A 15,030-nucleotide genomic window follows, 5' to 3' on the forward strand; every position below is an offset into this window, starting at 1 on the left:
GCTGGTTTCATGTTGCATGTTGCCCAGGCTGATTTCAAACTCCTGGGTTCCAGCAATCCTCCCACCTCAGCCTTCCAAAGTTCTAGGATTACAGGCATAAGCACCACACCCCACATAATGTTTCTTTATTTTATTTCATTTTATTTTTTGAGGCAGAGTCTCGCTCCATTGCCCGAGGTGGAGTGCAGTGGCATGATCTCAGCTCACTGCAACCTTCACCACCTGGGTTCAAGTGATTCTCCTGCCTCAGCCTCCCAAGTAGCCTGGATTACAGGTGCGTGCCACCACACCTGGCTAATTTTTTTGTATTTTTAGTAGAGATGGAGTTTTAGCATGTTGGCCAGGCTGTTCTCAAACTCCTCACCTCAAGTGATCCACCCACCTCCGCCTCCCAGAGTGCTGGGATTACAGGTGTGAATAATTTTTGTTTTCAATCAGTTCATCTTTTAGTCATTCTACTCGAGATATGAGTAGCTTACATACCACAATTACAGTGTTCTAATATTCTGTGTTTTTCTGTATACTTACTATTATTGGTCAATTTTACACCTTCAGATGATTTCTTATTACTCATTATCGTCCTATTCTTTCATATTAAAGAACTCCTTTTAGCATTTCTTATGGGACAGGTCTTGTGTTGATGAAATCCATCAGCTTTTGTTTGTCTGGTAAAGTCTTTATTTCTTCATCATGTTTGAAGGATACTTCCTCTGGATATACTATTTTAGGATAAAAGTTTTTTTCTTTCGGTAATATGTCCTGTCACTCTCCTGGCCAGTAAGGTTTTTGCTGAAAAGTCTGCTGTCAGACACAAAAGTCTGCTACTGCTTTCCTTTCTTTATCTTTGACCTTTTGGAGTTTGATTAGTAAATGTCTTGAGGTAGTCTTCCTTGGATTACATATGCTTGGTGTTCTATAACCTTCTTGTAGTTGAATATTGATATCTTTTTCTAGGTTCGGGAAGTTCTCTGACATCCCTTTCAATAAACTTTGTACCCAGGTCTTTCTCTCTACTTCCTCATTACAACAAATCACTCTTAGATTTGCCCTTTTGAGTCTGCTTTTTAGATCTTGTAGATATTCCTTATTCTTTTTCCTTTGTTTTTTGTCTCCTCTGACTATGTATTTTTAATTGTTTTTTGTCTCCTCTGTGTATTTTCAAGCAGCCTGTCTTCAAGCTTGCTAATTCTTTCTTCTTTTGATATGTTCTGCTATTAAAGGACTCTTTCGCATTCATCAGTATGCCAATTGCATTTCTCAGCTCCAGAATTTCTGCTTGATTCTTTTTAATTATTTCAGTCTTTTTGTTAAATGTATCTGGTAATATTCTGAATTTTTTCTCTGTTATTTTGAATTTCATTGAGTTTCCTCAAACAGCTATTTTGAATTTTCTGTCTGAAAGGTCATATATCTCTGTCTTTCCAGGATTGGTGCCTGGTAGCTTATTTAGTTATTTGGTGAGGTCATGTTTTCCTGGGTGGACTTGATGTTATAGATGTTCATCGGTGTCTGGGCATTAAAGAATTCGATATTTATTGTAGTCATTTTGGGAGGTTGTCTGTGTGCAGGAATTTATCCAATACCTCTAGGTTTTCCAATTTGTTAACATATAGTTGTTCATAATAGTTTCACATGGTACTTTGCATTTCTGTAGTATTTGTTGTAATGGCTCTTTGTTTTTTATTTTCTTTATTTGGGTCTTCACTCTTTTTCTCTTAGTCTAGTTAGTGGTTTTTCAATTTTGTTTATCTTTTCAAAATGCCTACTTTTCTTTTGTTGATTTTTTTAATGTCTGTTTCATTTTGTTCTGCTTGATTATTTCTTCTACTAGTTTTGCATTTTTTTCATTATTTTTAACTGTAGTCATCCTACTGTACTATGTTAAACACTAGAATTTTATTCTATTTAACTGTATTTTGTATGCATTAACCAACCACACTTTCCAGCTTCTGATAAGCACCATTCTACTCTCTACTTCCATGAGATCAACTTTTTTAACTCCCACATATGAGTGAGAAACATGCAATATGTATTTCTCTATATGGATAATGACCTCCAGTTCTATCCATCTTACTGCAAAAAACATGATTTCGTTCTTTTTATGGCTGAATAATGGTCCATTTTGTGCGTGTGCGTGTGTGTGTGTGTGTGTGTGTGTATAGTTCTTGTTGTTGTTTTAGGTTTAGTGGGTGCATGTGCATGTTTTTTACATGGGTATATTGTGTAATGCTGAGGCTTGGGCTTCTAGTGAACCATCATCCAAATGGTGATGATAAGTACCTGATAGTTTTTTTTTGCCTTGTCTCCATTCCCTCCTTCCTTCCTTTTGGAGTCCTCATTATCTTATTATTTTCACCTTTGTGTCCATGTGTACCAATTATTTAGGTTCCACTTATAAGTGAAAACATGTGATACTTGATTTTCTGTTTCTGAGTCAATTCACTTAGGATAATGGCCTCCAACTCCATCCATGTTGCTGCAAAGGACATGATAGATACTTCCTTATGGCAGCTTTTACTAATTTTGGATTTGACCTTTTTTTGCTTTTCTAGTTCCTTGAAATACATCACTACATTATTTATTTGAAATCTGTCTCTCTTTTTTTATAAACAGGGTCTCACTCTGTCACCCATGGCGGAGTACAGTAGTGCAGTTACAGCTTACTATAACCTTAAACTCCTGGGCTTGAGCAATCCTCTCACCTTAGCCTCCCGAGGAACTAGGATTACAGACAGCCACCGGGACCAGCTATTTTTTGTTTTTGTTTTTGTTTTTGTTTTTGTTTTTGTTTCAGTAGTGACAGGGTCTCACTTTTTTGCCCAGGCTGATCTCTAACTCCTGGCCTCAAGGATCCTCCCACCTCAGCCTCCCAAAATATTGAAATTACAGCCATGAGCTTCTGGCCCTTTTGTGATGTGGGTATTTATGCTATAAACTCTTAGCACTGTTTTTGCTGTTTCCCATAGATTTTGGTTTGTTGTATTTCTATCCCTATTTGTTTCATGAAATCCATTTATTTCCTTCTTCATTTCTTCGTTGACTCAGTGTTTCCTCAGGGGCATGTTGTTTCAATTCCATGTGTATGTACAGTTTCCGAAGTTCCTCTCATAACTGATTTCTAGTTTTCTTCAATTGTGGTCTGAGAAGGTACTTGATATGAAGTAGTTACTTTTTCATTTGTTGAGATTTGTTTTGTAGCCTACCATGTGGCCTGTCCTGGAGAATGTTCCATGTGCTGATGAGAAGAATGTATATTCTGCTGCTGTTGGATATGTTCTGTAGATATCTATTACGTCCATTTGGTCTAAAGTGCAGTTTAAATCAAATGTTTCTTTGTTAATTTTCTGTCTAGATTATCTGTCCAGTGCTGTCAGTGGACTGTTGAAGTCCACAACTCTTGTTATATTGGAGTCTATCTCTCCGTTTAGTTGCTTTATATATCTAGGGGTTCTGCTATTGAGTGCACATCTATTTATAATTGTTAGGTCTGCTTGTTGAATTTTTCCCTTCATCATTATATAATGATCTTCTTTGTCTTTTTTTTTTTACAGCTTTTGGGTTAAAATATGTCTTATCTGGTATAAGTGTATGCCTTCTCCCAGTCTTTTTTTGTTTCCATTTGCATGGAATATCTTTTTCTGTGTCTTCACTTTCAGTCTATATGTGTAATGAGTTTATTGTAGGCAGCATATAGTTTGATTTTTTTTTAATCCATTCAGCCAACTTGTATTTTCTAAATGATTAATTTATTTCATTTATATTAGAGTTTATTATTGATAGGTGAGGACTTAACTCTGGTCATTTTGTTAATGGGTTTTTGGATGTTTTGTATATTTGTTGTTCTTTTCTTTCTCTTTTATCGTTTCATTGCAGTTTGGTTATTTTCTATAACATTTGACTCCTTTCTCTCTCTTGTTTGTGAATGTGCTCTGTCAGGTTTTATACTTTAATGTGCTTGCATGGTGGTAGATATTGACCTTGTATTTCCACATGTAGCTCTCTCTTAAGCATTTCTTATAGGGTCAGTCTACTGTTGAATTCTCCCAGTTTTTGCTTCTTTGGGAAAGACTATTTCTCCTTCATTTCTGAAGGATAGCTTTGGTGGGTATAGTATTCTTGGCTGACAGTTTATTGTTGGTTTGTTTTTGGTTTTGGTTTTGTTTTCTCAGCACTTTGAATATATCATCCCGTTTTCTCCTAGCTTATAAGTTTTCTGCTGAGAAAGTCATTGTTAGTCTGTTGGGGTGCCCTTATGTGTAACTTGATGCTCTCTTCTTTCTGTTTTTAGAATTCTCTTTGACTTTTAACTGTCTGACTGTAATGTGCCTTGGAAAAGATCTTTTTGGGTTGAATCTTTTTGTGTCTTTAAGTTTCCTGTATCTGAATGTCTATATCTCTTACAAGGCTTGGGAAATTTTCAGCTATTATTTCATTAGAGAAATTTTCTATGTCCTTGCCCATCTCTTTTTTTTCTGGAACACCCAAAATTTGAGTATTTGGGCACTTTACAGTTTCTCATATGTCCCATAGACTTCCATTCTTTTTTTTTTCTTTTATCCTTTTGTTTCTTTTCTGACTAGATTATTTAGAAAGAACTGTTTTCAAGTTCAGAAACTCTTTTTTCTGTTTAATCTACTCTATTGTTGAATCTCTCAGTTGTACTTTTATTCAATTCATTGAATTTTGCGGTGGGGAGAGTTGGGGTTTTTGTTGTTGTTGTTTGTTTTGGGACAGGGCTCTGTCACCCAGGCTCGAGTGCAGTGGCAGTGCCATGATCACATCACAGCTCACTGCAGCCTTGACCTCCTGAGTTCAAGGGATCCTCCCATCTCAGCCTCCCAAGTAGCTGGGACTACAGGCATGTGACACCATGCTTGGCTAATTTTGTTTATTTTGTGTAGAGACAGAGTTTTGCTTTGTTGCCCAGGCTGGTCTCAAATTATGAAAGAGAGAGAAAAAAAAAATTTTTTTACTTTGAGACAGGCTCTCTGTCATCCAGGCTAGAGGACATTGGTGCAATCATAGCTCACTACAGCCGCAAATCCTGGACTCAGGAGATCCTCCCACCTTATTTTCCAGACTAGCTAGGGCTATAGGCACATGCCACCACACCTGACTTACTTTTTAAAGAATTTCCTGTAGACACAGTATCTCACTGTGTTGCCCAGACTGGTCTCAAACTCCTGGCTGCAAGCAGTCCTTCTGCCTTCCTTTTCTAAAGCACTAGGATTACATTTGTGAGTCACAGCATCTGGCCCTGTTTTGTTATCTTTAATGATATCTATCTATGTTGAATTTCTTATTCAGACCATGAATTGTTTTTCTAATTTCTTTGTATTATTTATCTGTGTTCTCCTATACCTCACTTAGCTTAAATTTTACTTTGAATTGTTTCAGGCATTTCGTAGTTTTATTTTTGTTGGCATCTTGCTGGAGAATTACCGTGTTCTTTTGGAGGTATCATGTTTCCTTACTTTTCATGTTTCATGTTTCTTGTGTCCTTATGTTGATGTCTGTGCATCTATTGTAATAATCACTTCTTCCAATTTTACGGATTGGCTTTCATAGGCAAAGACTTTTTCCCGTATATGTATCCATGGTGTTGGTTGAGTAGGGTGTTTTGGCTTTGATTTTGGGTGGGCAGAGTAGTTCAGTCTTCATATGATTTATTTGGCTGTAATCAGTGTCAGTGGCATCTGTGAATTCCTGTGTGTCTTAGGTTATGGTTGTTAGTGGAGACTCTGGTAAGGATTTACTGTGGACAGGGAGCCAGTTGAGCCAGTCCTCGGGCCCCAGTCTTGGCAGCATGCTGATAATGCAGGTACGTGTTCAGGCACTGGTGATAGTGGGTCCGGGTAATCCTTGGGCCTCCACGTGGCTTACTTGGGTGTCAGCAGTAGCAATGGTGGGCCAGGTGGGCAGGGCTAGTCCCTGGGTCCATCATCAGCACTCATGGGCACTAGCAGTGGTGGCAGTGAACTGAGAGGGCTAGTCTCCAGGCCTTTAGGTGGCACGTGCAGGTGGATGGTGGCAGTGGCTGCACGTTGGGTCTCAGGGCCCTCTGGAAGGTATGTTTGGACATCTATGGTGGCAGACAGTGGTGGGTAGATCTCCAGACCTCTGGACAATACACATAGCACTATTAGGGTCATCGTCAGGTTGAGCAGGCCTGTCCTTGGGCCCATGTATGGTACATGTGCAGACAGTTTATGTTGGACAGGACTGGTTGATCTCCAGATCCTAGATGATGTGTGTGGGTGCTGGCAGGCTAGCCGGGCAGGCCCTTTCCCAGGCCCCTGGAAGGCTTATACAGGCACTAGCAGCAGTAGGCAGGGCTTATTGATCTCTGTACCCCTGGATGATGCTCACAGGCCTTTGCCAAGGCAGGAGCAGGGCAGGGTGGGTCTGTCTTGAAGCCCTGTGGTGGTGCTGTCAGGCACAGGTTGTGCTTAGCATGGCAGTTCTACCCCCAGGACCCCAGACGGCACACTCAAAAATCAGTGGTGGTGGTGGTAGGCAGGAGGGCCTGTCCTCAGGCCCCCTGACTATGTGTGCAGGCACCAGCATCAGCAGGCATGGTGGGTTGATCTCCAGTCCTGGATGACATGCTTGCTAATGCCAGCTCTGATGCATGGGGCAGATCGATCTCCCAGGCACTCTCAGGTGGTAGCATCAGTGAGTGGGGCAGGCCTGACCTCAGGCTCCAAGCATGCCTGTCTCCATGAGCCTGAAGGTGCACGCAAGTGCACATTCACTCAGGTGCTAGGGGAGGCAGGGTTGCTATCAGTGCCAGCAACTCCAGGAAGGCAGCTCCCAGGCTCTGGGGAGCACATGCTTCAGCTGCCTTTTTCCCAGGGGCAGCCTTCCTAATGTGCTGCACCACCCGTTTCCTGTGGTGTAGGACTGTATGTGGGTTAGAGGACTAGGGACCCGGCTGTACAGTTGAGTCCAGCTCATGTCACAAGGTTGCAAATCTATAGGTGGACATGGAGTAGATGTCAGTAGGGCTCCAGAGTTGTGAAGATTCAGGGCCTGTTGAGCCCTGGGGCAGGTTGTTATCTGGAAGGGGTTGGGTTCTCAAAGTGGCACCATGTGGCAGCTGCTTGGGTCTCAGGATGTTGTGTGAGTTCCAGCACAAACTTCCTCTCTAGAATAATGCATCACTTTGACTCCAGGCAGCTTCCTCTACTAGTCTCAGGGTGCTTGAGGGCTGAGGAGTCATGGCTGGGTTTGCAGGAGTCCATGGTGAGAATGTGGGCCACTGGGGATCTCTCTTACCATTTTCCTGCACTCGGGCAGGTCGCTCTGTGGTGTTTCTCCTGGCTTCTAGCCAGTCCTAACCAGGTCAACTGCTTCACTTCCCTCTCCTTCCATGCCTCAGAGGTTCCCCATCCTTTTCCTGCTGAATTCCTGTGTTCTCTTTTAGATGCTCTATTCAATGTGTTATTATCTACTTGCTGTTTTGGTACTTCTCTGTGGAACAGGCAAGTGCCAGGTATCTGTGGTCAGCCATACTGAAGCTCTCTCCAAATCCGTTTTCCAAATCAATTAATATAATTTTTCTCTTTTGTTATATTAATATTGCAAATTTCATTGATTGATTTTTAAATATTAAATAGCCTGAAAGGTAATATCCCTTTAAAAAAAAAATTTACCATTTTTATGTGGTATATCATTGGTTTTATTTTTCCTTTTCTGATTGTGAGTGAATTTCATTATGTTGCATTCTATTGACTATTTTGATTTGCTGCTTTGAAAATTGCCTGTTTATATTCTCTGCCCTTTTTTATATTTTAGTGCTTTTTGCTATTTTTTAAGAATTTTTGTTTAGTATGGATATCCAGCCAGGCATGGTGTCTCATGCTTGTAATCCCAGCACTTTGGGAGGCTGAGGCAGGTCATTTCAGGTCAGGAGTTTGAGACTGGCCTGGCCAACATGGCGAAACCCTGTCTCCACTAAAAATATAAAAAATTAGTGGGGCATGGTGCCGTGTGCCTGTAATCCCAGCTACTAGGGAGGAGAATTGCTTGAACCCGGGAGGTGGAGGTTGCAATGATCTGGGATCACGCCACTGCACCCCATCCTGGGTGACAGAGCAAAACTCTGGTCTCAGAAAAAGAAAAAAAAAAAAGAGCGATCCTAACATCTTCCTCTTCCTTCCCCTATTTCTTTCTATATATAGATAGAAAATTTTATGTCTGGACACCATACTGATTATTTTTACTAAATCTATTTAGTTTTCTTCCTTGAGATCTTAGATGTTCCAAATTTGCAGGTTTATCATCAGTGACAAGAAACAGATTTTTCTCCTATATTTTGATTATTTCCTATTCTTACTGTATTTGTTAGAACCCACTAAAGCATTTAATACTAATAATGCAATATGGTATCCCGATTCCTGGTATTAATAGACATGATTTTATTGCAGAATGGTAGGGCTGAAGGAGGAAAAACACAGATGTGATCTCTGCTACAGTCAGTTCGTTTTGGCAAGCAGTTTGTTGAGCACAGTGCAGGGAAATGATTCTGAAACATTTGCAACACTATAGTTTTGTTCTCTGTTGACTAGAAAGAAGTAAAGAGTAAAACAACTTATAAATACTTGATGAACAACTTTTTTCCTCTGGAAATTAACTGAGCTAAGGACAGTTCCTGCTAACCCAGTGTTATAAAAGGACTGCAGCCAACACAAAGGGCCTACTTGGCTTTAGAAACAATGAATTGAAATAGAGGCCAATGGGCAAGGATCTCTGTTTTTCTTCAGCTGTTTTAACCATGTGTATGCAGATATAGTAGGCAGAGAATTGAATTTATGCAAAGGTGGGGTTTTGTCATGTGAATACAATGAGTTGAGGATGCACAAGAGAATGACTATATGATGGAATTTCTATGGGTTTTAATGGAGATGACAGAAAATGTAGCAGGATCAGTGCATTGTGGGTACTTTCAGGGTAAAATTTTTTTAGAGTTGGAGTTGCAGAGGGAGAGAAGTGGAAAACGAGTGTTAGAGATTACAGGGTGGAACACTTACCACTGGACATTTCAAGAGGCTATAATGAATGACAAAGTCTCTAAGATATGAGCATTGGAGTGCTGGAGATAGGATGAAGAAGACTGAGGTAGAGTGAAGTGCAACAAACCAAGAGGCCTACCTACTGGAAGGATTATTGATACAGATATAGAAATCACCTAAATTAGTTATGACAGAGTTAGTGTTGGGGCACTTGTAACTTGGAAAGTAAAATCTTCAACAGATTAATAGGAGTGACAGGGTGGTAAACAACTGCATTAAGTTATTCTGAGGTAATTTTTTTTTTCTTTTTATTCTTTTTTGAACCTGTCTTAGGATGTTCTGAGGTAAAACTCTTCTCTCCTGGCACCAATTGAAAGTGTGGAGAATTTCAGAGCAATTAGAAGTAACTGGGAGTTACTTCATATATACAGAATCCACTAGTTAATAATTTTAAAAATAGTATTCTAATACACATATTAATTTTACCAAAAGCAGAAAGATGGTAAACCATTTTAACCACCATAGAAATTATTATGTACAATTGAAATGAAATTTGACTTTCATATACCATAGTCACTTATTAACTTCTAATATGTAACAGAGCTTGACTGGTAATTACCTGTTGCAATAATGCAGCTTTTTGAACTTTGCCCCAAATGCCATTACAGATAAAATTCGTCATTTTGAGAACTAGCATGATTTTTTATTTTTTGTTTTCACAGATATTTCTCCTGAAGGGGAAAAGTACAAACCCTTAATTACTGAAGAAGAAAAAGTGCAGTGTATTTCACATGAAATAAACCCATCAGCTATTATTGATTCTCCTGTTGAGACAAAATGCCCCGAGTTTAGTGAGGCATCTCCACAGATGTCATTGAAACTGGAAGGAAATTTAGAAGGTATGTTCTAATGAGTCAAAATGAGCTATATTTGATTTAGTAAAAACTTAAATTTCACAAGCTTTATAAACAGATTATCAAAATTTGTATATATTTGGGTAATTTATCTCAAATTAGGTTCAGTATTTTTATGTTTTTAGTAATTGGTCTTTTTTTAATGACTGCCTAACAAGTCATCCCAAAACTTAGTGTTGAAACACCAACCATTTCATCTCATGATTTTATTTGCCAGGAATTGAGTCAAGACTTAGCTAATGTGATTTTTCGTAATTCATGTTCCTTTATCTCAGAGATCAGTAGGTGCTGGTCAGCTGGCAGCTAGGCTGGTCTGAAGGGTCCCAAAAAGCTTCACTGCTATCTTGGCAGGTACAGCTAAGCTAGGCCCCTCTCCCTCTTCATAGGGTTTCAGGGCTATGTACTCTTTCTGGCAGGATAGTCTGACTTCCTATATGATGGCCCGGGGCTCACAGATGCTAAGGTGAAAGTGACTTGTACTCCTAAAAGCTGATCTCAGAACTAGCACGGTGTCACTTCTGTCATGCTCTATTAGTCAAAGCAGTCACAGCCCAACCTGGATTCAAAGGGAGGGGAAACAGAACCCACCTCTCAATGGGAAGGGTGTCAAAGAATTTGCATCTGTCCTAAATCTGCCATAGTCGGCCCTCTGACCAAAAATTATTTTCATTCCTCCCGTATGCAAAATCCACTCATGCCTTCTCAAAGCCTCATCTCATTATGACATTAGCTCAGAGTTTAATATGACAAAGTCAAGCCTCAGTGCAGATGGGTTGTCTCATCTACAGATCTTCGAGTACAGTGATTCTCAATCTGAAGACCTGTGAGTAAAAAAAAAAAACAAGTTCCTTGTTTTCCATACGTACAACATACAATGGTGAAACAATCTTTGAGACAACTTTTCAAAAACAAGGAAGATGGGAAGCAGATAGCAGTCACTGGTCCCTAGAAATTCTAAAATCCAACCAGGAAGAACATTGTCAGCCTGCTTCCTTGCACCAAAGCTTGGTGTGCTCAAGGGCTCTTCTGTCTTGAACTATGTTTGTCCCCTTCAGTCTGAGCTTATAGTGCTTCCACAAGCAGAATTTCTAAGTAATTTTGTGGGTTTATGTGAATATTATTGATATTCACTGTGGTTAACAAAAGCCACTCATGTTTCTGAGACGGACTCTTTTCTACCTTCAGTTATCTATAAGGATACTGTAAGACAGTGCTCTTGAGTTCTTAGAAATGCTTTGTCTAGCAAAGAGGGCCTGCAAGGCATGCCTTTAAATCTTTCTGTGCCATAACAGATCTTATGGGCACAATCTTGACTTCATCTTTGCCCTGAGGCCACACCCTACTGTCCTGAATTTAGACTTTGTCTTGAGGCCATGTCTTCCTTTAAGAAGCTTTTGTTGCCTAGAAGGAATTATCCTGGACTCTCTGTATCTCTTCTAAATTCTGCTCATAAGCTAAACTTTTTTCTTCAATTAATCTCTCTTTTCTTGTTCTTTATCAGAAGTTATTAAGCAGCTGTCACTTTGAATGTTCTGCTTTGATAACTCCTTAGCTAGACTACTGGATCCATAAAGTACATTTACTATCTTCCACATTATTGCAGTTACTAAACTTTCAGCCATTGTAGAACAAGAATCCCCTTTTCTCCAGCCTCCAGTAACCGTTTTTCACTGGCCAGTCTCTCACCAGCAATGTCATTGAAGGCCTTCCAATTTCTGCCTGCTCCGCAGTCCCACAGCCAGTGCACACAGGCTTTTACGTCAGCTCCCTGCTTCTGGATATGTAATTCTGTTTCAGTTATCTATTGCTGCAAAACAAATTAGTCCTAAAGCTTAGTAGCTTAAAATAACAATTTTAGGCCGGGCTTGGTGGCTCACACCTGTAATCCTGACACTTCAAGAAGCCAAGGCTGGCAGATCGCTTGAGCCCAGGAGTTCAAGACCAGCCTGGGCAACATGACAGTACCCCATCTCTACTGAAAATAAGCGTGTGTGGTGGTACATGCCTGTAGTCCCGTCTACTAGGGAGGCTAAGGTGGGAGAATCACTTGAGCCCAAGAGTTTGAGGCTACAGTGAGCCATGAGCATGCCACTGCACTCCAGCCTGGGTGACAGAGTGAGAACTTGTCTCCAAAATAAAAAACAATTTTTATTTTTATTTTATGTTATCTCACAATTTTTTGAGTCAGGAATTTGGAGGTTCTTCTGCTTCATGTAGCATCAACTGGTATTGCTGAGTGGTATTCAGCCATCAGCTGGGCTTTTTTGGAAGACGCAAAATGATATCACTCCCATGCCTGGCATACTGGCGGGGCTTATCTGGGTCCCTCTCCTTCATTTTAGTCTCATGGAATTGCAATGTGGTCTTTCAGAATAAACTATTTTCATGATGGCTCAGGCTCCCAGATATCAAATAGAAGCTCCCAGTTCTCTTGAAGGCTCAGCCTGGAACTGGCATAGCATCACTTTCACTCTATTCCATTACTCAAAGGAATCACCATGCCAGCTGAAATTAAAGAGGAGAAACAGAGTTCCCTCTAGCTGAGAGGAAAGCCAGAAACCCTGCAACATGTGACCATCCTTAATTCACCACAGTAACTTAAATAATCTTATTCATTAGAACCATAGTTACTAGTATCATTATGAAATGAAAGTTTGTTCCCCTCCGTACCCCCCCAAAAAATCGTATGTTGAAATCTAATCCCTGATATAATGGTATTGGAGGTGGAGTCTTTGCAAGGTAATTAGGTTATGAGAGTGGCATCCTCATGAATGGGATGGGTGCCCTTATAAGAATAGGCCAGAGAGCTTTCTGCTTTCTACCACATAAGGATACAAGGAGGAAAAGGTTATCTGCAAAACAGGAAGAGGGCCCTCTAGAACCAGCCATGCTGGCACCCTGACATTGGATCCTTCAGCCTCCAGAACTCTGAGAAATAAGTTTATATTGTTTACGCCACCCAGTCTCTGATATATTCTGTTATAGTAGCCTGAACTAAAACAGTATCTTATGCTTTTCTTTAAAAAAGAAAAGAAAAGAATGTTAGGAATACTATGGAAGCTGTATAGCCTAGTGCAGGAGTTGATAGACCAGAGAGTAAATATTCTAGGCTTTGCAGGTAATACAGTCATAACTCAAGTTTATAGAGTAAGTTGATACAGCTTAAAGTGCTAGGAAACAGAGTTATTCATTAAAAAATAAAAAAGTATTTTGCCCCCAAGTGCTTACCTTGAATGAATGACCAAAATAATCATTTGAATAAAAGATAAAAACTTAAAGATTAGTACAATATCCATTGTCTTTCCAAATAAGACAGATAATTGGAAGCTTTAAAAATGGAGAAGTATGTCTATATTCCAGGGGAAGTAAGAGGGATAGTGTTGGCTTAAACAGGATAGTATTGATAATCTTAACTGGAAAGGAAAAAGAGAAGTTAACAAATACTCTTCTCATTGCTATTTGCTTTTGGAAAATATCAACCAAGTGAAAAATGAGCCACTGCCAGAAAACAGAGGTGACATCTTGATGTTAATTGAGGGTCAGGCCAGGCGTGGTGGCTCACACCTGTAATCCCAGCACTTTGAGATACTGAGACAGGTGGATCACTTGAGGTAAGGAGTTCAAGACCAGCCTGGCAACATGGTAAAGCCCCATCTCTACTAAAAATACAAAAATTAGCCTGGTGTGGTAGTCTGTGCCTGTAGTCCCAGCTCTTCAGGAAGCTGAGGCAGGAGGATCACTTGAGCCTGGGAGGTATAGGTTGTAGTGAGCCAAGAGCATACCACTGCACTCCAACCTGGGCAATGGGAGTGAAACCCTGTCCCAAAAAAAAAAAAAATTATTGAGGGTCTAAGAAAATAGATTTTTTGTGCCATTCAATTATGTTCTCAATATCATTGTGAAAGTCCAGGTAATAGTTTTTCTTTTTTGACTATTAAAAGATAGATTTTGAAGATTGAAATTTTATTTTAGTTACTAATCAGTTATATCACAGTCTATTCTTCCATATTTCTAACCACAAATATCTTTATCCTTTAAATCGTTTTTATACCTTCTCTAAACAAATTTATATATAACTAAAATTTTAATGGAAGAGAAAATTTTACATAATGATGAAAAATACAGAGTATACCATATTACCTTTGAGCATTTTTTATTACAGTAAAAGGCAAAGGAAGTAGTCTGTCATTTCAGAAATAACTGAACTTAACACAATAATAAGATTTAAACCCTATAGATAGAATATTTAATTTTTCTGTTTTAATGAATATATTACCCTAAAACTAGGTAGCAATCATTTATGAAAGTTTATTCAATATTCTCCTGACAAATTTTGCTTTGAGATGTTTCTTGTTATATTTATCCTTTGCAGAACCTGATGATTTGGAAACAGAAGTTCTACAAGAGCCAAGTGGAACAAACAAAAATGAGAGCTTGCCATGCACTGTTACTGATGTGTGGATTAGTGAGGAAAAAGAAACAAAGGAAACTCAGTATGTACATCTTTTCCTTACATTTTAAAACCCAGGTCCCTTTTGTAATAACTTTTAAGAAAATACTATAATAAGCTAATATTGCAACATAATATCCTAATATTGTAATACCTTATAAAAACAATTTAATTTTAATAGATATTCATATGGTTCAGAAAGAAACAAGTATATAAAGTATTTGAAGAGGCCAGGCACAGTGGCTGACACCTGTAATCCCAGCAATTTGGGAGCCTGAGGCGAGCAGATCACTTGAGGACAGGAGTTCAAGACCAGCCTGGCCAACATGGCAAAACTCTGTCTCTACTAAAAATACAAAAATTAACCAGGCATGGTGGCACGTGCCTGTAGTCCCAGCTGCTTGAGAGACTGAGGCACAAGAATCGCTTGAACCCAGGAGGCAGAGATTGCAGTGAGCCAAGATCATGCTACTGCACTCTAGCCTGGGCTACAGAGCAAGACTCTGTCTCAAAAAAAATAAACAAATAAAGTGGGCTGGGCGTGGTAGCTCACACCTGTATTCCCAGTACTTTGGCAGGCCGAGGAGGGCAGATCACCTGAGGTCAGGAGTTCGAGACCAGCCTGGCCAACATGGTGAAACCCCATCTCTAC

At 39.6% G+C, this 15,030-nt stretch overlaps 1 protein-coding gene across 5 annotated transcripts in view; it reads left to right on the forward strand.

Moving 5' to 3' along the window:
- The window catches only part of NEK1 (NIMA-related kinase 1), a 204,946-nt gene that overhangs the window by 152,280 nt on the left and 37,636 nt on the right, over window positions 1–15,030 (forward strand). For all 5 annotated transcript variants that reach the window (XM_011959631.1, XM_011959633.1, XM_011959637.1 and 2 more), the window contains 2 exons: window positions 9,737–9,913; window positions 14,301–14,421. In XM_011959631.1, the coding sequence (XP_011815021.1) occupies window positions 9,737–9,913; window positions 14,301–14,421 (298 nt within the window). The remainder of the gene's footprint in view (window positions 1–9,736; window positions 9,914–14,300; window positions 14,422–15,030) is intronic.

The sequence above is a fragment of the Colobus angolensis genome, unplaced genomic scaffold (assembly GCF_000951035.1).
Source record: "Colobus angolensis palliatus isolate OR3802 unplaced genomic scaffold, Cang.pa_1.0 Scaffold5, whole genome shotgun sequence".
NCBI lineage: Eukaryota > Metazoa > Chordata > Mammalia > Primates > Cercopithecidae > Colobus > Colobus angolensis.